This window comes from Dromaius novaehollandiae, chromosome 12 (assembly GCF_036370855.1).
Source record: "Dromaius novaehollandiae isolate bDroNov1 chromosome 12, bDroNov1.hap1, whole genome shotgun sequence".
Lineage (NCBI taxonomy): Eukaryota > Metazoa > Chordata > Aves > Casuariiformes > Dromaiidae > Dromaius > Dromaius novaehollandiae.
Window position 1 is genome coordinate 8,541,097 of NC_088109.1, and position 24,418 is coordinate 8,565,514.

At 45.4% G+C, this 24,418-nt stretch overlaps 1 protein-coding gene across 4 annotated transcripts in view; it reads left to right on the top strand.

Annotated features, from left to right (window-relative positions):
• Positions 1-17,167, top strand: part of FBLN2 (fibulin 2) — a 106,500-nt gene extending 89,333 nt beyond the window's left edge. For all 4 annotated transcript variants that reach the window (XM_064518869.1, XM_026099556.2, XM_026099555.2 and 1 more), the window contains 9 exons: positions 494-628; positions 2,701-2,838; positions 3,146-3,289; positions 6,512-6,640; positions 7,152-7,277; positions 8,667-8,783; positions 9,619-9,747; positions 13,934-14,057; positions 15,226-17,167. In XM_064518869.1, coding sequence (XP_064374939.1) covers positions 494-628; positions 2,701-2,838; positions 3,146-3,289; positions 6,512-6,640; positions 7,152-7,277; positions 8,667-8,783; positions 9,619-9,747; positions 13,934-14,057; positions 15,226-15,583 — 1,400 coding nt within the window. In that variant the 3' untranslated portion in view covers positions 15,584-17,167. The remainder of the gene's footprint in view (positions 1-493; positions 629-2,700; positions 2,839-3,145; positions 3,290-6,511; positions 6,641-7,151; positions 7,278-8,666; positions 8,784-9,618; positions 9,748-13,933; positions 14,058-15,225) is intronic.
• The last annotated feature ends 7,251 nt before the right edge of the window (positions 17,168-24,418 follow it).

Genomic DNA, 24,418 nt, shown 5'->3' on the forward strand with positions numbered 1-24,418 from the left:
CAAACTTCTTTGAGCCTTCAGGATGCCTCTCTCCATATTTTCTCGTGACTCTAATCGTGTCTATCTGGCGTAAAGCAGCAGCACTGATATACAGTCTGAGCTGCGGAAAACCGCTAACGAGCAGTAAGGATGAACCACTTGCTCCCTCAGTTAGCCAGGAGCTTTCTGCGCGGTCAGTGGGAGGCTGGTCATCGCCCCTCTCCTGGCTCTGCCTGCCGTCAGTCCCGTCCGTCCCGCGTCCCCCGTGAGCGCGGCGTTCGCAGTGCGGAGGGGGAGGCGGAGGACATCTCCGTGAGGTTTGGGTCCCTTGAGCAGCGTTGCATTAACAAAAGATCCTGAAATAACACGTCCTTAAATCAGACCCCTGGCCATATCGACCTTCTTTTGGAAGAAATGGTTTCACGCGAGCTTTTGGCTCCTTCCAAAAGAGAGCAGGAAGAGGCAGGTTTATCGATAAGTATGAGGCACTGAATCGTCTAATTGCTTCTTGCAGACATTAACGAATGCGTGACGGATGCGCACACCTGCCAGCGGCGAGAGCACTGCGTCAACACGATGGGGTCGTTCAAATGTCTCCAGGAACTGAGCTGTCAGCCAGGCTACGAGCTTAAGGATGGAGAATGTGTTGGTAAGGCGAGCGCTCTCCAGTCGATGCCCTTGCTGTTGCTGAGAAGGGAGGGAAAGGGACTGTGAAGCATATAACTTCTTTGAAGTAGTTTCCAGCAGTAATGGTAAATAATTTGGGAAATACATGAAACCTCATGATTTAGGGTTTGCCCTGCTTTTAAGGGGTTGGAGTGAGATGTCGCTGTCGGAGGAATTGCTGTTACCCTCCTCTGGGAGCTCAGCTTTCCTCCGATGGAGCCGATGCTGCTCCCGGCTGCAGGCTGAATCACAGCCCGCATGGATGAGTCCAGCCTGCACGGAGCCGGGGGACTCAGTCCGGTCCTTCCTGTGCTTCGGAGACCTGCCTGCATTCATTTACGTTTGCGTTTATTTACATGGGGTCAAGAGGTTATTCTTCGCCTCCCCCTTCTTGGTCTATTTAGGGATTTAATGGAGAGGCTTCTAGAGGCTCAAGTCAGCACTGCTAGTGCAGCAGATGCTGTTCTGCAGCGTGCGAGCGTGCAAGAGGGTCCCTTCTTCCCAGGTCACGAGTCAGAGCTATTTACTCCTAAATTTTTTTATGGAGTTTCCTGACAGCTGGAGTAGGAGATGTCTGAGGAAAGAAGCTAGCACTTGACATGTAACAAATGTTATAAAATAGAAATAATCCAAATTCTCACTTTACATACAGCTGTCCTAAGTAAACCTGACTTACTTCAGAGGTCTGTTTTTGAGCCCCTCTTCTGGTGTCTGATTCTATAGAGTTTCTAACATTTATTAGCAATCTAAATTACTTTCTAATCTTAACGTTAGATTGTAACTATAATAGATTATCAAATGTACAAATTGTTTTAAAGTAGCTTTTAAATTACTGACTTATAAGAAGGACCATTATTCCAAAACTGCTCAGTGTAAAATTGTCTACATGTAACTATTGATTTTGCAGCGTTTTATGAAATACTGAGTTCCACGTTTTTCTGCATCTCATTCTATATATATGGTTGGAAGGTTTATTAATATAGTACCTTCTGGACAACTGGTGGTGTTCTTTCATGACTTTAACCCTGAACTGAGGTGTTAGAGTAGAAAGGTCAGTGCCAGGGGGTCTCCCTTTGTCTGCCCAAAGAAGTGGGGAACTCCTGAATCACATATACACATATTACTGTATTTGTCTTTATCTTCTAGTAAATACATTAATCATGAGGAGCGCTCTCAGGAAACTCTGTATGTTAATGTAGTATTAGAAAATGTTCCCAGAAACTGAACTTTGAATGTATTTATACTGGAACCTCTTTATCTTTCAATCAAGAGCGGGAAGCAATACCGCAGTGCCAGCTGAGCTGTGCCACTACTCAGTGTAGGTCAGCTGGGCATGAATGACTAAGCTTGAGACTAACAGGAAGTGTACCTAGAAAGCAGGCATTAAATTGTAGAAAGCAGGCATTAAATTGGTGAAGATAATTTGAGAGGTAATTTCATATAAATAATAAAAATGAGAAAACTGTGTTCAGCCCTGGCTGCAGAGCAAGAAAAAAAAGCAAAATTTCTCACTGATGTTACTACCTCTTACACTTTTCAGACGCGGTTGGGTGTTTGGTTTGTATATTTATGTACATATGTGTGTACCCTTGGGCCTGTGCACAATGTGAAATCCCAGCCTGTTTAACTCAGGGGCCCTTTTAGCATCAAATTCAGCCTAGCCAGGTATTCATCTAGAATTCCTGAGGCCTGAGGAGTAAGAGAATCATTCTGCTTTTGACATAGTGTGGTATGTATTTTGTGTGCCCTTATTTCTAGTTTTGTTCTGGGCCTCTAAGATTTTAAAATGGGCAGTGGTTCCTATTTGTGGTTTAAAAGAGGTTCACTGAATGCTGCAGTGGGGACTGGCATGAAACTCGTTGCAGAACCTGCCCAGCTCGGGAGCCTGTGGATGTCCATGCGCAGACGTACCCACACCTCGGAGTTTCCACATGCCGGTTTGGGTGTCTGGTTTAAATGATGCTTCCTGACTTCTTTCCTGAGAAACTAGTCGTGTAGGCTATTGAAAATGGAAGCTTAACTAGTCACAAATTGGTGTTTTGATCTGATTAACAGATATTGATGAATGCAAGAAAGGAACTCATAGTTGTAAAGTAAACTTCGTTTGTCAGAATACAGAAGGATCGTTCTACTGTGAATCGAAGCAACGGTGCATGGATGGATTTCTGCAAGACCCTGAGGGTAACTGTGTTGGTAAGTGTGACCAGCAATGTTTGCAATATGTGCAGCAGCACGGGCTAACTGCTGTTCCTTTTAGCCTATCCAGTGGGTGTACATTGACCATGTGTAATTTTCCTTAAATCTTGCTGTGAATTAAGTCTAAACATTGCTGATCTTTTGAAGGTATGTGTATTCGCATACTGAATTTGAAAAGACTACCATAACAGACCCTCATCAGCCTTATCTTTGTAGCACAATAAATCGAAATTAATGAAAAGAAGCGAGAACTGGAAGAAAAGGGTTGCTTGCTATCAGTATTCTAACTCATTTTCTTCACCAGATATTAATGAATGCACATCTCTCCCTGAGCCATGTAAACCAGGATTCAACTGTATCAACACTGTTGGGTCTTACACCTGCCAGAGGAACATGCTGACGTGCAGCAGAGGCTACCACGCCAGCGAGGATGGGACCCGCTGCATCGGTAAGCTCAGGCTCCGGTCTCTGCTCAGGTGCCCTCTCAAAGGCAAAAGTGCATTTCACTCCCAGAAGGGTTTTTGAGTTACCTCGAGTTTCATAAATTTAGAGGGACGGGAATTTGCTGTGAATGTTTGCTGTCTAAACGGCCTGGTTTAAAAAAACCATGATCCTTTGCTATTTTGTGCAGTGTCTCACTGTAAATGATATGATCTGAAGCCACGTATGCAGCATCATAAATGATGTTTCCATTTACATTCAGTTGTACAAATGCTTAGGATAAATTCTTTTTTTCTTGAAAGGAATGTGGAAATACCTGTGTAGGCTAGGATACATCTCACTGCTGATTGTACGGGCGTTCATTCCAATGTGAGCGTGGTGTTACTGCCTCAGAATAGTAGATGTCCTGCCCTTTCTGCATTTGCTCTGTAAATGAGCACACCAGGCACCAAGGAATTGAGGCTTGGTCCTTAGTGCCCAAGGAAAGGCTGGCTATGTGTTTTTGAGTTTCCTATGTTATGTGCTACACACAGTAGGAAATGGTAAGACAGCCGCTGGGGGAAAAAAAAAGAAATGACAAATCAGCATTTTGGTTAGTGGTGGTATCCTGAAGATTTCTACTTATGTTACCTTTGAATGAAAGGAGGGATGGGAAAGCTTTCGCAACTCCCCAGGTGGGCAGAAGCCTCATTCACAGCTGTTTGTTGCTTTGGTCACCACTCGCATTCATAACTTTTAAAACACTTCTTGTAAGAGGCTGGAGAGAGAACTGTAGTGAAAAACACAGGTACAGATAGAAGGCCACAGTCAAATAAATTTCCCCTTCCTCCTCTTTGCTCCCCTCTATCTCCCATCGTGCTTTTACCTGCGGGACTGTCCAGACTATACTTGGCCAGTGAGAAGATGGGTGAGATTTGGAGCCAGGCAGAAGACTGCGATATTTAACATAATTAGCTGAGGAAATCGAGAAAGCTCCCTGAAACAGCTACAGTGGGTTGTGTTCCCTAAACTCGGGGCAAAGTGGTGCAGTCTCATTTGCTGTCTTGTTATAGAGCAGCCTGAGATATTCTGGCTGCGCCGAAGGAAGGCACAGAAGGGTTGTCTCCACGGCTGTTGTGCAGGGACAGTTCTTCAGCTGGTTTCCCTCCGTCCTGTTTCAGCAGAGTCGACAAGGCTAGGCCAGTTTCCACCACCTGAAGTGGGGGGACCCTGAGATCGTTTCTAGGGTCATACAGCAGTTACACGTTATAAGGCATGATGAGATAACATGATGCAAAGTAATTGCTAATGTTGCTTTGTTTCTAATTTACATGATTGACAATGCTTTTAAAGAGCAGAGGTAGGGAAACTCTTCAGAGTATTTGGCATCATTTCTATTTGATTTTAGGAAAACAAATGTTTAATGTTAATTGGTGATCTCTCTGCCACTGCTTGGTGTGCTATGTCTTGGTTTGCAGCCTGTGTTTTGGTATTTTTTGGTATGAGTTTCTTTAAGTAGGAAGAGAGCGTGGAGAAGAAAAAGGAAAAGCATATGGTTCTAATTTCCCATTTCTATGGTAAAGACTAGTTTCTTCAAGGTATTGTGATGGTTAATTGGACTCCTGTTTCAGATTTACTTAAAGTAACATAAAATATGTCATCTGGATGTGTTTCTGGAGCAGAACTAAACTTCTGTTGTCATCTCTGTTTAGACAATTCATTTTCCTTGGAAATGTTCATTCTTTCTTATTCAGTAAATCCGTTATTAAAAACTACCTCTTACATTTAATTGAAAAGTACTGTAACTACCATGAAATGTAGCAGACTTCTGATGGGCTAATGCCCTGGAAGTAGTTAAAGACTGAATGCAAAAGCATATATAATTTTGCACAAACTAATGAAATGGTTGCTTGCATGAATTCATTGCAGATAAAACTGTTAATATACAAATTTGTATCTGCATTAAAAACTTCCTGGTTTTGATACTTCCTCTGATCTGAAAGAAAATAAGAAGGCAACATGTCAGCAGAAATTTGTGAGCTCGTCGGGCATTTTTGCGGGGCCAGTTCACTGTCATCACTAAACCAGTGCTGGCAGGGATTGAATACGTGCTGAAGAAGTCAGAGTTCAGAAGAACAGTATTTGCTTGCACCTCTCACCAGGGTTAATATAATCTCCACTTTTCCAAATCTAAGTATAGATTTGGAAACTTGCTCCCATTCCCTCCCATTTTCTCAGCAAGTGACTGCTTTCCAGAGCAACCTTAAAGGCTGTTTGATGAGAAACTGCCCAGAAACCCTCTGAAATGAAATGGTGCTGGAAGGTATGAGTTCAGAGAGGGCAGTCGCTGAAAGGGCTGCTGTATGGAGAACTCCCAGCCCTACTTAGGCTGCCATCCTAATTAATACTGCTTGAACAGAGGTTTGGATGGTTGAAGTAGTTAAAGTGGATGATGGGAAGGAAGAAGGATCTGATGGCTTAGAAAATGGCAGAACTCAGAACACTGTAATAAATACAAGTGTCTGGGGGTTGATCAGACTTTTTGATGGTTCTTGTCACAGATGGTAACAGGGATTTGTTAGATACTGATGAGCTATTTAGTCATGTTCTAAGTCTTGTAAATCAGCCCATATTGAAAACTCTCATCTTCCTCTGAGGATTTTTAAACTGAGATTGGACGTGGTACATGTGAGTGGAGAAGCAACTGATTTGTTGGTATTGGATTTTGGATGAGAGGCCATGAGGAATATCAAAATTTGGGTTGATGGAAAGAAGAAAAAAGATTAACTTTGGAAAAGAGCAAAAGGTGGGCAGCAGAAGCAGGATTGAAAGGGCAAGAGGAGATGAAAATAGCGATTGATTTAGATCAAGGGATGCAAGAGTTTCTGGCTAGTTCTTGTTTTGCTTTAAATGGCTTGTCATGACTCATGTAATGGCAGAACATCAGAATAGGGTATTTAAATGTCATGGTTTGATCAGATTCAAAATGTGTTTACACTGAAATGCAGAATATGTTGGGAAAACTCCATTGCATTTTCACTTTTAAAATAATGTATTGCTTTTCAAAAGTTTGACTTAGAGATATGTAGATCTGGCTCTGAGAAAAGCAGAGTGCGAAAAGCTGATATTCTACCTCCTGTGTCGAGAGGACAACCCTAAGAGTTTCTGTTTCTGTTCTTTTTTTTTTGTCTTTGTAAACTGTGACATTGAGCAACTACATTTAAGCTAATTGCTCTCTCTGATTCTGTAGATGTGGATGAATGTCAAACCGGTGTACACCGTTGCGGTGAAGGGCAGATTTGTCATAATATTCCTGGGGCTTACCGCTGTGACTGCAAGATGGGCTATCAGTACGATGCATTCAGCAGAACCTGCATTGGTATGTAAGGCGCAAGATGAGAGGAAATGACGGATTGATTGAGCCTCGGACCTCCAGGCAATATTTAGCACTATTGCCGAGCACGCAGTAATTAGTTCTGCAATGCAGTGCCTCGAGGGGTAATGGCACTGCTCCGGGAGCTGCTGCCGTCGAGTGCCACCAGCCGCTCTGAGCACTGCTACGGCTCAGGTGTCCTTGGTTTAGTCTGGCTGCAGGTTATTGATTAAAGTCATTTGCAAAGCACTTTTCCATAGGTTATGCTTCTCCCACTGTGGAAATTTATCTTCCTGAAATCTTCACAGCTTTCTCCATAAGAGACCATGATACAGCGTTTTGGATTTTATTGCTGCTATACACCATTCAGAGCACAAAGGTAGACAGCATAAAACCTGAGGTTGCAGCATTTCGTGCTCTACAAATCAATCTCTGACACCTTTTAAAATATCCTCCTGCATCTCCTTTGATACTTTTGTTTTTAAGCTGACTGTATATTTGCTTGTTATGCTGGCAGATATAAATGAGTGCTGGAATTACCCCGGACGCCTGTGTCAGCACACGTGCGAGAATACTCCTGGCTCCTATCATTGCACTTGTTCTTCTGGTTTCCGCTTGTCCTACGATGGGAAGCACTGTGAAGGTACCAGACGGTTTCTCCATGAAGTAGAACTTGCAGTGTGAATTAAGGGATGTTAGAGAAGGAGTTGAGGTGAAATATAAATACAATAACCCCATGATTTTTGCATGCTCAGATTTGAAGATACTGAATTAAACCTCCAAACTGTCAGAGAAGAGCTGACAAACCCTAGTCCCTTATACTTACCCAATCCGCGATGTGCTGCGGGGCAGCTTTCCACGTGCAAGTTGTGTGCCCTGACTGGCAGGCAAAGCTGCCACTTCCACTGCACTGGTTCAGGGTCAAGGTATCACTAAAGGGTTAAGATACAAGGCACGTTCTGGACACCTTTTTCCTCTTTATCTATCTTCTTTTTACTGTCCACTTATTGTATAGCTATATTCTCTTTCATCTTTTCCCCCGAAAAGGCAAAGAGGTTGGTTGCTATTGCTCTGCCTCTGCATTTGGCAGCTGTGCCTCCCACGGCACAGTCGTCGTTGTTAAGCTATTTCACTGGTTTAGGTAATCGCACCTTTGGAAGGCACTGCAGTACAGCGAGCAGAGGGCAGTGCGGTTTTAGTGTACACCGAGATGCTCTCCTAGAGTTAGAGAGCGTCTCCAGTGGAGGAGCCTGACGACACAGGTGATTGGGATGTGTTGCGATGGTTACAAATTTATCTGTTTCCACTATAAGGATAACAACCCTGAGTCTATTACTGTTTATTTTCTTTTATCGGGACATTAAAGCTGATATAAACTGTTGTAGTTACAACATATATGGTGTATAGCACTTAAAATGTTACAGGGAGATATCTTTTCTTCAGGGTGGAATGACTTTAAAAGACAATCCAAGCTTCTCTAAATGTTTTGGGGTTTCATTTGAAATATTTCAACTAGAGCAAAGCTTAGATTAATTCATTTTTGTTTCTCCCCTTTCTTTCTTCCCTTCACATACTTTTTCTTTTCCTTCCAGATGAGAGAAAGGAGAACATAAAAAAATCAGGGATTTTTCACTCAAACTTTACAAAAAATGAAACCAGAGATGTAACAGTAGTGACAAAACTGGAAAAAATATTTTAGATTTTGAATAGAATGGAAAATTTTGAAGTTCTCTGTGAAGTTTTTTTTTAAGGAAATAATTACGTTTTTTTAAGTAGCTGTAACATACCAGATCTGAAACACATTTGCGTGTGTTTACACAGGCATACATAGAAATGAAATTTAGGTGCAACACATCTCCTCATGCTTCACGGCATGCTGCCAGGGAGCAGAAGCGTCTTTGGATGAATTAGTCCCTCTTTCTCCGCTCTGTCCAGCAGGATCTGATAACGACTGTTCCCAGAGGCAGGATGTGGTGGGAGATACTGTTCTGAACTGTCACGGCAATGTTTGTGGGTTTGTTTTTGGATACAGATGTGAATGAATGTGATACTAGTCCCTGCAGCCAGGAGTGCGCCAATGTTTACGGTTCCTATCAGTGTTACTGCAGGCAAGGTTTCCAGCTAGCAGAAGATGGGCATTCGTGTAAAGGTAAGGCTGCTGCTTTGTCGCATCAAATTAAATACGTGTGTGCTCTTTAACAGAAAGTGCTCTCTCAATCGCAGCAGCACCAAGTGCTGCAGGTGGTGCCGAAGGGTGACTCTGAGTCCTACCCTGCTGCAGAAGCTGCACAAGACAACTCCAGCTCTTGGGAATGCAGCTTGCTGCCGTGCCTCCTGCTTGGGGCTGGCGGCACACCCGGGTGACACAGAGCCAGTGAGGTTACTTTTTAATGGGGCTAAAGCTTACGACTGGAAAAATTAGGAGGGAAGAGGTATTTAGTTAGACTGCATCACCTAAATCCTCCACTCAGCCAGGGCTGAGCTGCTTCTAACTTCTGCTGATAGTGGGTGGCAGAGGAGCAGAGCAATCAGACTGGAGACAGGAAGCATTTTCCTGTTTTCATGAAGTTACCAATACCAACACGTACATACTTCTCTTACACACCAGCTCCAGAGAGTCTCTGTTTAAGAAATGGTGGAGAAATCCCCATTCTTTCAAGCACAAGGATCTCCCAAAGCAATCCTAGAGGGTGAATTACAGAGTACAGGAGAGAGTTTTTCAAACTCAGATGTGCCTTAGACTTTCCATGACTCCTTGCTACATCTTGCAGCCAGTATTTTTGGGAGCAAAGCCCTCTGTTCAGCATTTCAGAAAGCACTGTCAACTGTCCTAGAGCAACATCAAACTTTTAGGGCTGCGTTCTTGCTTAAAAGAAATGTATTATAAATGTGTCATATAAGAATTTCCTTGTGCTCCTCAGCCTCCCTTTTCAAGTTTGTAATTTTCTTTTTCTTCATATGTTTGTAATGTTTTCTTTCTTCAGATATCGATGAGTGCACACAAAGTGCAGGCATCCTTTGTACTTTCCGCTGCGTCAATGTTCCTGGTAGTTATCAGTGTGCCTGTCCCGAGCAGGGATATACCATGGCAGCAAATGGACGAACCTGTCGAGGTAACGATGAGCTTAAGGAACGGGAAGGATTATATCAGGAAGCTTTAATCTTTGGAATGATCAAAGACATTACAGAAATTCAACCAAGTTTCCATTTTGGTTACTAGTCATTGTTAAAAAGCTAGTATTTGACAAAATTGCCATATATTGGTATCTGCAGTGTCTGCTTTTCCCTGGGTTAGAAAAAAGCAGTAACTGTAGCAACTCAGCAATCAGTGTAAGCTAATTGTTTAAAGCAGTTTCTAGGGGAACCCACTTCATCTGGCAAGTTGGGGCATTTGGTTGCTTGCATGGGCTATATATCTGCACCCTGGCACATCAGTAAGTCCTCTGATTTTTTAAGAGGTGCCAGATGTACAAATCCACAGCTTCACTATGAGCTGCAGGAGCTTCCTGCCCCAGAGAGTGAGGAGAGTGAATCTAGGAGCTGTAGTGGGGACTTGCACATCCTGAACTTTGCCGTCTAAGCTTAAATCTGCTGGCTATAGTAAATGTTAATGTAGATGACATGTATCCTCTCACCCCCACCCATTCTCTCCAGAATCATAGAAAGGTATGCTGGGTGTCTGCAGTTTTTCATCTGGTGCGCAGCTGTCTGTTTGAAGTGAAAATCCCCCATTTCCAAAGGATGCGCTGCCGGTGTAATGATGATTGAAGATCTGATCACCTTTCTGTACTCTACACACATTCCTGCAGTCCGTTACGCTAGCTACCAGGCATTTCCTGCTCTTAGTGTTTCAGCAACCGTTCACGTAGCTTTCGGTTATGTATCTTCGATGCTTAAATTCTCTTCTCAGCGGTAACTGCAGTGAATTTACAGTGCATAAATCACGAGTGACATGAGCATAGCTGATCCTACCCTTGTAGCAGAGAAATGGACTCAATGACAGCAAGAATCTTCCCAAGGGTGGAGGTTTTGGGGGGGGGGGGCTTTCTTTTTGTATATGATTTTATGTAGCACCTCAGAATCAGTCTCTGAGTTACACGGACTTTAATTTGAATGCTTATGTAAAAGCCACCTTTAGAAAATCCGTAGCTGTAGCTCTCCGCAGGCGTTTTTGCTGCATGCTGACTTTCCGAGCACCGGCGTGTTGGCTGCCCCCTCTGCCAGCGCTGTGATTTGAGCTGGGGACGTGTTCCAGAGTTCACAGTGTGCGTCACTGCACTCGGGCTGCCAGCGTAGCCCTCCGGAGCCGGAGGTGCCCCGCACGCCCCAGCGCGGGCTGGAGGGGAAGGGTGCAGAGCACGGGGCAGCGGTCACTACGGCAGGGTCTCCGTGGCGTGACGCTCGCGCCCCAGCTGACCTCTGCGAAGGGGACGCCCATCGCGTAGGCTGGCCCTGCTAAGTGGGCTACACGGGCACACTGGGAGCGAGTTTTCGAAGGACTTACACTGGCTGGTACAGGTGCCCTCCGTACTGGGGGAAGGTGGTCGACTTGCAAAGCTTAGCACATGTGAGGCAGCTCTGTGTAGGCGTAAGTAAGCTGGCATTTAGTCGGGCATTGGAAGCAGCCCTGGGTACACCCCATTTTTTTGCACAGACGAGCACGCAGTGCAGACTTCTGAGCCCTGCAAGTGTGTACAGTGGGCAGGCTTACATGCTGAGGCCTGTTTGAAAAGATGGTCAGAGAGACAGTCTGAACTGATGTCATTTGGACTAACCTCAAGGCGATTATATCGGGTTCGACCAGCCCAAGGTCTGGCCCCAACTGCTCGTCATCCAGCCTGTTCTTAAATGAAGAGTCACTAGGGCTACATTCTTTGGTCCTTTCTTTTTTTCATTTCAGACAGATGAGTTAAACTTCTTGTAATAGTGTGTCAACATATGGATCTTTTTGGAGAAACTGTGAATGGTATTTTGCAGCATAGCCGACCTGGTGAACTGAGTGTTTTCATGACAATGAACACAATATGGAAGAAATTTTCTTTTCACCTGAGGGCACTTTTGAGAATCAGCAAGGAGTTTAATTTAGATTCTCGCTCACTTCCTGTCGTGTACTTCTCTTTGCTAGACTTCAACCGCTCAGTGCGATGTGCAAGACCGCTTCTCATCCTAGGGGAGTGAAGGGAGAGGGAGGTTACAGTTTTCCTCCAAGAGTCTCTCTCCTCTGCGACAACTGGCAGAGGTGCAGAGCCCTACACGGCCACGTGGTTTGTCTGTTAGCATTTATTTCATTTTAAAACCTCCGTGCGTTGTCTAGACATTTGGGAGTACACAATGTGACTGTGAGATCTTTGCCAAAATTTTCTGCTCAAGTTGGATCCCTGTTATTGCATCTGGTTTTCAGCATTTTAAGGTCCATGGCTTGGGCTTGTGCATATGTATTATTTAGGTAACCACATTCGTGCTCTAGGCCAATAAGTGTCTTTGAGCTTTAACTGTTCTTTGTTGTCTTCTGCAACATTACTTCTTGTTATTGGGAGATATTTATGTTTAACATACGTTTTTAAATCTGTGTCTTGTTTAAACTGTTGTTCTTGAGTTGCCATATTCATAGTAGTCCTGTGGAGCGTAGGACTCCCAGATCATGCAGCTGTGCAGCGGTAGTGACTCTGCTTCATATTCACACCCTGCCCTGATCCCGAGCCACCTTTATGCGTAGATAAATCCTTCTCCTGACAGTGCAGCTTTCTCAACTCTCAAAAAGTCGGTGAGCAGGTTCTGCTTGCTTTAAACTCCGCTTGATTGTATTCTGATGAGATTTGTTTATTCTTGAGGGGCTCCCCTCCATCGACGATGTGCGTTTGCTGGGGGTGGGCGGTCTCCAGACGTGCCCTTCCTCTGTCTGGGCGACCCGGAAGGATGCTGTTTGCCAAGGATGTGTGGCTGTTTTGTAACCTTCTCCGTGAAGGAGGAGCCGCTGCTATCACCCGTGTCCCGCAGTGCGCCAGGCCGCTGTCCTTCCAGCCAGGACGGTCTGGCGTGCTCCCGCTGTCCTCGGCGCCTACGCGCGGTCTGTGCGGTGCGGGAGCCTGCACACGGGCTCTGCTATTTGCAGCAAGTTAGAGGCTCCCCGAAGTGCTGAGCTTATCACACGTGCGCTGTGTCCGCCTGCTAAACCGCGTGTGAGCACCACGCTTGCTTAGGAAAACCTTGCTTAACAGAGGCTAGCGCTAAGCATGAAATTGTGGTTTGGGGACTGCCTGTGATCTGTGAAGCTGTAAAAATCGGCCCATCACTGTTTAGGAAACTATTTAAAACCGTCCTCTGTCAGAGCGGCCCTGGCGCGACGGCTGCAGGGGAGGCAGTCGTTGCTTGGGCTGAAACGTTTACGGCTGCGCTGCCCTGCACTACTGCTGTTTGGTTGTTTTATTTTGTTCCCCGTCAGCCTAGTTTACGGTATTTACACCACCATCTCTGACACCTCAGGAAAAAGAGAGAAAATAACATCACAGACAGTTCTGTGTAGATGTTTGTGCCTCTTTTGAACCTTGAATGTTTTTTATTACAGGGGGAAGTAGCAAGAGAGGGGGATCTTGGGGTTTAAGAACTTTTTTCCCTTTAATGTTTGTTCTCCCCTGCAGTTAAAACAACCCTGGAATGAGAATGGTTAGGTTCACAAAAGCGTGCAAATATTTGCAAAGTATGGGTAAACAGACAAACTTCTCCCGGGGGGGAAAGCCAGCGCTGGGCACGCGCTGGTGGCTGGGGCCGGCCAGGCCCTGTGCCAGGCGGCAGGAAGCACTGGCAGCCAGCACAGAGAGGGCTGCGAGCTCCGTGCAGAGACGGTGGGCTCCCTTACTTATTGCACAGAAGGGTGTTGTCAGCTCTCCTTAGTAATGACAGATAACGTCAAGGAGGAAAACCAGCTTTTTCCACAGAAGACATTTGAATTTTAAGACAACTGGAATCAACGTGCTTTACTCCATCGCTCCAAAGCCCGGAGGGTCTTGTGTGTAGAGACGAACCTGGCGTAGCTCATCTGCACGTGCATTTCACATCCCATGCGCTGGTGTTGAGCTTCTGACTCTGCCTGCCAGCATCAGGCACGACTGCTGAAGAGGCAACCCACAACAGCCCAGCCGCCAGAACTCGAAACCCTTGCTTGCAGATCCAAACCACAGACCCCTCTCACTTCGCATACACACAGAGTTCATCTCATAAGCATGTTATGGCCCATAAAATTGTGGTTACTTGTTGTTTTTGAACTTACCGTGTCTCCTTCCTTGCATTTCTGCTTGCCAGATATCGACGAGTGTGCAATAGGGACCCACAACTGCTCAGCCGCCGAGTCGTGCTACAACATCCAGGGCAGCTTCCGCTGCCTCTCCTTCGAGTGCCCGGCCAACTACCGCAAGGTGTCTGACATGTAAGTCTCACCGCTGCGATGACGAGAGCGGCCGTGCCCCCGGGCTGTGGGACGCCAGCCGTGCGTTAGACCGCGGGCCTGCGTAAGTGCTGGCTGCTGCACCAAGGTGCTTGGGAGCCGGGAGCCGACGGACTTTCCCCGCGTGAGCCGCGGGCCGTTTCGCCCTCTCCCTTCTTCCAGCGCCAGAACCTGCCTTTGCCCCTCGGCTGCTGCTGCAACGGCAGTCAGCCGCCTACCAGTCCTGCTTCCCCAGGCTCCCTGCAGCACTTCAAAGGCTCTATTTGCAGTTAAAAAAAAAGATTAGGGTCCTCAGTGTTGCTTATGTCATTGCAGCAGCTGCTGGGACCTTTTTACAGCTGTTTTGGGGCTCCCTCCCCAGTGCGCGCCTGGCAGCCCCTCCGAGGCAGCGGGGCTGGAGGGGAGCGGGACGGCAGCAAGCGGGGCCGCGCGGCCCTGCCGAGGGCTGTCCCACCGCGCGCAGCTCCGCGGCAGCCCCGGTCTGCGGGTCTGCGATCCCGACGTCTCGGTGCGCCCAGGGCTGCCAGCCCTGGAGAAGCCTGCGGGAAGCCTGGGCTGCGGGGAGGGAACTGGTGAGCAGCCGCAAGAGACGGAGACATGGGGGAGCGCGGAGAGGCCGCTTTCTTCAGGAGTGAAACTGTATTCACAGGAGGAAATCTTAGTTGCTTATGACTTAAATTACACTTTTCCTGCCCCACAGAACTAGCAGTTGTGCGAGTTCGGGAACTTGTTTCCCGCTCGCGCGTTTTAGCTCCCTTCTAGGTGCGACTGCTTCGTTTCCCCAGGGCACCGTCCTGCCTCGAGCCGCCGGTGATGGCACGGGCGCCCCGTCCGGCTCCGCGCTGCCGCTCACGGCACGGCCCCGGCGCTCCGCTGCCCCGTGCTCGCTGCGGCGCTTCCAGACGCTGCTCTGCGCGTCCACGACGCTTTTCTTACACTGTCGTGCTCTGACATTTGTATCATTTACAAATGTTTCACGGGCACTGCAAGAGCAGAACGAGCAGCGGTTAATTACCCCACTGAAGTGTGTATATCTGCTGTTTACCTAACACATGCTGCAGACTTTCGTGACTTTGCCATTCACTGAAATATGTATTTTTTTACTCACAGTTGCACGGGCGCTGAACCCCATTTGTTTCTCTTCTCTTAGGAGGTGTGAACGCATCAGTTGCTTTAATTATCTGGACTGCCAAAACACCCCAGTGCGCATTACCTATTACCAGCTGAACTTCCAAACCAATATTGTGGTCCCAGCTCATATTTTCCGTATTGGACCGTCACCTGCCTACGCTGGAGACAACATAATCCTTACTATCAACAAGGGAAATGAGGAGAACTACTTCAGCACCCGGCGGCTGAACTCCTACACGGGCATCGTCTATCTCCAGCGACAAGTGAAGGAGCCTAAAGACTTTTTGTTGGATGTTGAAATGAAACTGTGGCGTCAGGGAACATACACTACTTTTCTTGCCAAAATTTACATATTCATCACAGCTCATGCGTACTGAAGCGTGTATTGACATTGGAATTTATTGGTGCTATGCTCTTTACCTGTTCTACCAAAGCTTAATACTGTTGAACTGGCATTTAATGTATCTAGCCTTTATATTATTTTTCTATCATTGCTTCAAACTTTTTTTATTGGTTGTGTAAATTAAGTTAATTTTTATCTTTTTTGGTCGTTTGTTTTCTTACATACTTCTTTACATCATCGTTTGACAATGAGCGAAGGAAGGGTTTGAAAGGCAGTGCATGTATTGTGTTATATGCTGGAACCTTTTCTTAGAAATTATTTTTTGGCTTAGTCACATCTGCAGGGTGTTGCACTAGAAAGGAAAGATGTTCACTTGGGAGCATTGCTTTTTGCCACTGACTAAGGGAAAACACCTTGAGCGATTTCTCTTCATTACACAAACTCACGGTTTGGCATAGCCACTGACGTCACGGAGGCTTCTCTGCGTTCAGATGCTGTGTTGAAGGCTGCGTGTGAACACTGACGGTTAGCTCACCTCATATTAAAGGTTTATTTTGCTCCTTCCAACTTTTATAATATGTTGCCTAAAAATATATATAAATAAAAGAAAACTCCACCAGTGAACAAGCCTATGATTGAGTCTTGCTTTAGTAGGACTACTCATATGCTTAATGTTAGATGTTTGCAAGACCAAGGCCTTAAAAGAATATCATGCTTTAGAGTAAAAGCTCACATTGCCATTTTTAGTAGTCGTCCTTATAGGTGCTTGAGTTCCTCTCTATGCAAACCCATTCTGTTTAGGTAACTATAGATGCAGATTATCTGTATTATAATTCTTAAAGGAATGTCAAAGAGGAAACATGGAAATAATGATACAATCCATTACCATTCTTATTTTGACCCTTGGGTGTGCATTTGTGATTTTAAATAAAAAAAAGGGGGAGTTGCTTTTATTCTTCAGGAAAATGACTTCAGTTATGCTACCAAATGACGCAGAGGAAAATGCTAGTTAAACTGGCAGTTTGTATTATGCCATTTAGAAACAGCACAACCTAAGTTTTTAACTGGATTTCCTCTTGTTCCATAGAAAACTGGATGAGGTCCAAAGTTGAAGGCCAGATGTGACAAGATATAGTATAATCGAAATATTTGTTAGAATTTAGGAGTGAATATCAGAACCTCTTTAAAGCTGATACAAAAAAAAGAAAAGAAAAAAAAAGCTCCAGCATTGAAATTTTCTGAGCTTCCTTTGTTCCAGCTATAATTATTCTGCAAAATGTTTTAAATGAAATACATAGCTACACTATATTGATGTTTACTACACTACAGTTTAATAATCTGTTCTTTTCTATAGTAGATCTTATTTTGACCGGTGTGTACTGTACATAAAATTGCAGAGAAGTCAAATCTTATGGCTTTTTATGCCATGATCAACAATTTTATTATATTGTAAAATATTTGTACTGCGCCTTACAATCTTGTAAACACCACCTGTAGGGTGAGAGAAGAGATGTACTGTATTCATTATATCCCAAGGCCAATTTCTACTACTTCAAATAAGTCATTTTTAAAATGGGACTCTCTTATTGATAATAAAATACAAATCTGACAACATAAAGACCCATTCCTGGAGAAAAATTATTGCTATTCCCCAGCTGTGAAACATGAGATATCTGGAAGTTTGCATACATCGAGCTTTTCTTTGTTTTCCCAGAAAAACCCTTTGGTGAAAGTGACCCTCTTCCATCCATCTTTTGTTTTCCATAGTTAGCGGTTTCACGAGCATTTAGCAGCGACGTGCTGACTGAAAAACACATGTTTATGCAATTTGTCATTTCAGTGAATGCCTATCTTACAGCCACAGGCATGGCAAGATGAAGCGGCAGCCGGGCCGTGAGCAGGAGAGCCTCGCAGATTCGTTGTGCAGCGTGTGTGCTCGGCGGCGATACATTTCTCCATGCCCCAGCGGGGCACGTCGGGAGTCACTGAAACCCAGAGTTTTCCATCAGCATTAGTATCTGATTGAGCGTAAATGATATTCAAGCTTCGACAGTCTTTCTTGTCAGAGAACAAATGGACAAGCCATTTGTTACTTGGAGACCTTCTGCTGACTAAAAACAACCACAGTCAATCATGTTAAGGATCTGGCAGTTTGTGACACTGACTTTTCATTTTCTAGACAGGTATCTGATGAAGAAAGTTTTAGAAGAGGCTTTGCATGCTGTTATAAGAAAAATGCTCTGTTACGAAAAAACGTATCTTCATCAGCACTGTATCCTATAGGCATTCAAAGAGGAGCGAAATGGTTGCTCTGTGCTGCTTGTCAAAGGGAAGGAAAGGCTTATGGTAGATAACCTGACATTCTTCTTTTCCCAAAATAACTAGAAGAATGGTTTGCCTCTCGGCCAACTCAAAGCATATTCCCTGTTAGTTTTAGTCGTAGCTGCAGCGTGGGGAGCGTTAGTACTGCATGCGTGCTTTTTCTTAGGACAGCGCCAAAGATTCAACATGAATAGATGTGTCCACCAGAAACCCACTGGCAGACAAGGACATGCTTCCGCTGGGTTGGAAAGGCTTGGGACTGGAATTATATTCTCCTACTGATCTAGCTCATAGGAGGCCCAACTCCCATCTACAGTAATGTCCCTTTCACTCCACTGGCAAGGTAAAACAGACAGAAAATGAGCGTATACATCGACTTGTATGAAAGAGGGCTCAGTGGAAAAGAGATCAGACTTGGACTGGGCCTCTATGGCCTCCCATACCTTCCTAACAAGTGAGGTAAGTAGTTCCCCTTGGCCCCCCCTTGGCTTCTTTCCCCCTTCCCTGGTTGAGGTGAGTTAAGAACAGCTACCCAAGGACTATGCAATGTGATAAAATTATGAGGAAGACAACGGCTGCAAACCTAATTAAAAAAATCATAGCAGACTTGGGACATAAGATTATCTATGTGCAAAAACTCAGATTATTAGTATGTTCCCAAAATTGGATGGGTTTTATGTGACCTGAACAATATACGTTCTGCTTAATTCTGCAGGTTACGTACTCTTGTATCTATGTAACCCGACCTCGCTGTACTTGGCTATTATGTTTCTTGGCAGATCCAGTGAGCCCAGAGACTGAGGAAATTCAAATGTTTCACTGCAGGGAAGAAGTAGTGAATATCTGCATGTTTGCTGGAAATTTGAGTAGGTCAATTATAGGGTGAAACATCAGGTTTTCTTTTGACTGGAATGTAAGTAACAAATAGTTGAAATGTTATAAATAGCAGTAGATGGGTGAGAAAGATGTTTTTAACCTAATTTGCTGAATGGTTCTCTTTCTGCACCAGGGAGGAAGTATTTTCCAATTTCCTTGTATGTAAAAAACCACATATGTATGAATTGGTGCAGATACCGACTAGTCGTGCTGGTATCCCTCTGGGAGCTGGGTGCAGACGGGAGGCATGCAAGCACCCAGCCCACACCTTGCTCTTCCTCGTCACACCGGAGAGGAGTCAGCCGCTAACTCCAATGCCACTGGCTCTGCCTCAGTCTGCTCAGCTGAGCTGTGGGGAGCAGGGGTAACTATGAAGCTAATAAATTGCCTACAGCTCCCAGCTGGCAGGCCCTGGGGATGCTGAGCACCTGGCAGCTTGTGGGTGGAGCTGGGTCCTGCTGGGGCTATTTCTCCCCACTGCCAGCTCAGTGCTGGCGTTTGCACCCTGCTCACCCTCATCTGCTTGCCCGCCCTTGGGGGCTGCTGTGCTCTGAAAAACACTGCTCTTCTCCAGCCATCTCAGTCCAGCTGGAAGCAAGAGCCTGCCCAAGCCTGTGCCTGCAATGGGAGCGCAAAGGTAATAAGCACAAAAAAATGGAGTGAGAGCCTGCTGTTCCTGGTGCTATGAGCAAAAGTTGTAGTGCCGAATTTGGACTTCTGTGTGGTATTGGGTACAGGTTTGAGCATGTGATTGAAACTGGTGCCCTGTAAGGGCAAAAATGTAGTGTGTGTCCCCTCAGACCTTTGCAGGGTGGCAGCTGCTTTCATCATGTTTGCAAGATGCAACATCCAGGCAATCTATTGCAGGTTCTTTATCCCTTGTTTTCTCTAGTGGATGTGAGTGAGAGGCCTTGGCTATTCTTCCTAATCCACTTTTTTTTTCTTATTTCCATTGCTCCTGCTTGTGCCATGAGGAAAAGAAAGTCCCAGCTGAGCAGAATTAGGATTCCAGAGTAAAAATAGTTTTTTGAGGCTAAGTAGAAATCTCTTTCCATTTTCAGCATTCTGTGCATCAGAGATGTTCCTGTTGAAGTGGCTGTTGAAAACCATAATTTAATTGGATCCAGTTTCAGTGACGCAAAACTGAAGTAACACGCTTGAGCCTGTTGTGTTCTAAAACAACTTTCTCTTGCGTTGCTCTACAAATAGCGTTGGCTGTGTAGGGCTATTTCAGATCTTGGGAGCGCTTGATGGGCCTCACCCTCCGAGGGCCCCTGCCTTGTGTGCCTGGCGCGTGCCGCTGGAGGAGCCGGCTGGCAGCTCGAGGCCACCTCGCCACCGCTCCTTGTGCGAGGCTGCCACGGGCTCTTCCCATCTCCGCTCCCAGCGTCTGAAGCGGGGTCTTCACCAGCCCTCTCCCTAATGCATGAACCTACCTAGCTCTGGGAAGCATTTTGGGGCAGATAGTGATGTTTGCTTCCTATGAGCTGAAGCTCCCATTACAGTTGGATTAAAAAATTTCTGCGCCTGTCAGGGATCTCTTTATAGCTGGGGCTGGAGAGGGGCAGGATGCCCCCGCGGTGCCCTGCACGCTGCGATGGCAGGGCCGGGAGAAGGTGCTCTGCACAGCCATCGGTCTTCTGCGTGGTAGCAGAGAACTGCGCTTGCTGCAGAAATTCCCAGCAGGACGTTTTAATTGACCGGAGCTAGGACTGGCGTAACGACGAAGGTGGGCTGGGAGGGAAGGGCCGATGCCGCAGGCTTCGGGGAGCTGCTGCAGGAAAAGGGCAGTCCTGCCGAATAGCCTGAGGGCAGCCCAGTAGGAAAGGAATCGGGTCTCACCCTGGGTAAGGAACTGGCTGGGGTGAGATACCTCTTACTTTGAACATGAAAATACTGAAAATGATACAGGGATTAATTAAGTCAATATATCATGTATGAGATGGCAGATGGAAATTAATCCTGTGCTGGGCTAATGTAGACTATTACTACTGAAACAAGTCTCCTACTAAAGCATTAAATCAAATCTCACAGAGAATCACTGTTTCAGAAGAGAAGTACTGGTTATGGGAAGGATGATTTGGAAGAATCATAGTTCAACAGATAGCATTCAGCTCTTGCTCTCTTGAGAACTATCTTTAGGGGAAGAAAAGGGGGAAAACCGACAATCTAATTTAACTTTGGAATAATAGAAAACATAGAGTGCAAAACTCTTAGAAAGTAATTACAAAACATGTTAGCAAAAATAACTGACTCCATTTGAATTAGGAAAAATGTATCCCAAATAAATGCTTTGAGAGAATGGGGAAGTAGAGCTGCCTTTCTCTGTGTAGATGAGGACACCTTATGATAACATGAAGATTGCAGTAGGCTACATCCCAAAGAAGACTTTCTTGACTCATTGTGACTACAGAATTACTCACTGCATTCAGATGCACCGTAGCTCACTTTTAGAAGAGAATAGAGCCTCCCTAATATCACTCACCAGAGAAAAAAACATATGTATACTTTCTATATAGAAAAAAGACTGATAATTTTAAACCAGGAGCACTGCCATTCTTGGAGTTTGAATAAATAGTGCAAGCTAATCATACAGGACTGACAGACACAAAGTGATCTTTTGAAGATAGTATAACAGTTATGAGAAGTTTGTTTTTTGTTAATGATAACAAAGCAAAAGCTCCGACCAAAGAACATGATGCTGGCCCAGAAAGGTCCTTGTCACTGGGAGACCGAATAGGCCTATTTTCCACATCTGACTGTGACTGGAATAGCAAATGGATGCAGCTCCCTAACCCTTTAAACAGGGAAGGTGCTCGCTGACCTCCAGTGCTGGGATGTTACAGCCTGGCTCCCAGGCTTGCTCCAGGGCAGATGAGGACACTGCTGCCTGCTGAACTTTGCAATTTCAAGGGTGTCCTGCAGCTGAGGTGGAGCATCTTGTACTGCCTCAGTGCTGCTGCCATTGAAATGGAAAATGATCATTTTCTTCTGTTATGGACTCTGGCTGTAGTTTTATAAAACAGTAATCCTAGTTAATCTCAGCTATTGCAGAGGTCTGTTATAATTAATCCTGTTAGCCAGTTCCCCAAGGTGCAACTGAAAGATTTCACATTCACAAGGGCTATTTCAGGCAGGGTGGTTCAGGCCAACCAGTGCAAAAGTGTGTAATTCTGGAGTGACCATCGGGGATGGTGTAGGCTTACCAGCAGGAGTAGGGGCAGTCCTGCTCCAAGCCATTAGTCCAATCATCGGATATATGTCCTAGTAACTAAACTCTACATTGTGGAAAACTTCCAATTTATATTCAGGCCAAGTATGCAACACTATACCAATATGTTGTACTGTTTAATGTGTATGAAGGTGCAAAATACAGGCCAGTAATGACTCATGCTTGATTATAATCATTAGAATTGAGAGGACACAAGTGCAGAATTTGATCACAAAGTTTAGGGGTTCCCAAAGTCAGCATGACACTTATACTGTGTTTGCAGTCTAGGGGAGTCTGTAATAGGAGCTGCAGATACTCATAGAGCACCCAGACAGATTTTCCTGTACTTTTCATTATGTTAGAAGATACTGCTCAGAAGAATCATAGGCAAGAGTCTGCAACCTTTATTTGTGCAAAAGTAGCAATTATTTATACAGGTAATCCCATAAACTTGAAAGACTTGAGTACTAGATTAGGGCTTAAAAGAGCTGAAGTCTGTTCCTGGCTCTGCCCAAAGGGATGGCTGGGCATGAATCAGTTCTAATGTACATAGTTATGGCCTCTACAAGTCCTTGCATTCATTATAAGAGTTACAAAATAAAACCTCTACTTCATACTGCAAGGGTAGTGTCAACTTGGTACTTTGTGGTCATAAAGCTATTATTACTGGGTTAGAGGCTAGAATATAAATCCTGGCCCTCTCCATCTGGGCATCTCCCATACCAAATACGAGCGATGTTACCAATGGGCTCTAAGAGTGAGGCCGAAGTGTGTTACTAATGTACAGTTGTGGCACTAGGCATCTTTGTGAGCACAGGTGACACTAGAGAAGCCTCATCAACCTAGGAAAATAATCTTTTGCTAAGAAAAAAATCCTTAATTGCCAAAATGCCCACAGTGGACCACATTCTCAACAGCTGTTAATGCATAGCTCCATAGAAGTGAGTGGGCTATGTTAAATAGACACAGCTTTAATCATAAGTTAATTTCTCTTGAGAGAGAGGAAGAAAAATGTATAAGATGGATGCTTGTAATGTTGCCCAAATTACCCCTGGATGACTCTGACATATATAATGATGAAGGCTGTTTAAGAATATGAATACTCTGTACACCTACTGTAGATAGGTACCTATTGCTCAAAGAATATTATTAGGCTTGTAAAATTAAATTGAGGAATTGGAAGAGGGGGATTTCCTGCCCCAGAGGTCAGAAGGACACTCAAAAGCTGGCAGGCAGCATTGGAGCTGTTGGACTGTGTGCTCCAAGATCTCCCCAGCCTTCAATCAGTCTTGTGCCCTGCATGAAGAACGCTATATGGGATGTTATGCATGTATGTGGGGGGTTTGTTGGCTTTTTGTTTTGTAACCCTCCACTTTCCAACGGTCTTGGTGGTTTGGATTGGCGAGCGCCCAGAAAAGGTGTTCCCAGACCTTTGCCGTCTCTCCTGGGATGTGTTGTGCAGGAGATCCCTGCACCTCTTGCGCAGAGCCTCTAACCCCTGGGGCGCGCAATGCCGAGTCCCTCATACGTCCTCTGTGCGTCGGCCCAAAGCCCCTCACCAGCCCCGGAGCTCCTGACTTCACCACGCGCCTGCTAGTTTTGGTCCAGCAACAATCTTCCTCTTGTGCTTTTATGAATTCCACCAGTAGCCCCTTTTCTCCTCTTCCCAGGTTGCCTTCTGTAGGTTGGGATGGTTTCCCCCATTGCCAGGAGGCTTTTGTTTCATCTCTTCTCTCCCTTTTAAAAGGTCACAGGCCAAAAAGAAATGCGTCCAAAAATCCAGCAGCCTTTGCTTCGCTGCTGCCTTAGGGACTGCACTGGTGTTAGCAGCTCGCTGATCTGCTGGCAGCACCACTGAGCTGCCAGTCCAGAGCCTGAAGAATAATATTTTTTTAAATTACACTCTGGCTTTGAGCTATGCAGCGCCGCAGGTTTGGAGGGCGGCCGTTCTGTGCGCCGCCGGGACCGTGGCGAGCACATTGCTGAACGAGTGCCCTGGGAAGTCACTGATAAAAGGCAACTTGTATTTTCCCAAATTCCATTGATTTTTTTTTTTCTTTTAAGGCATTGTTTCTTTCTTCTCTGGAGTGCTTGTGTGAAAGAAGTCAAACTTAGTTTAACATTAAATATTTGTTCCCAAATATTCTTTATGTAAATTTTTTGAGAGGGTATTTGATCTTTCAGCTCATAGCCTTAAGGGTCATCTTCGCTAGGGGCCAACACAAGAAACAGGCTGGGAAGGGCAGCGGGCATCGCCACTGCAGCGCCTGGCCCTCCCGCCGCGGTGTTTAAGCCCTTCAGGGAGTTTGGGGCCTGTTGTGGATGCAGATCTATCTGCGTTACCTGTTTAACGGCGATACGGCTGCCGGTCTTGGTCCGTGGGAGCAGGGACATTCCTGGCTCAGGGGAAGCAATGGCTGGTTCTTGACCCAGGCACAGGACCTAAACAAATGGGTAGGG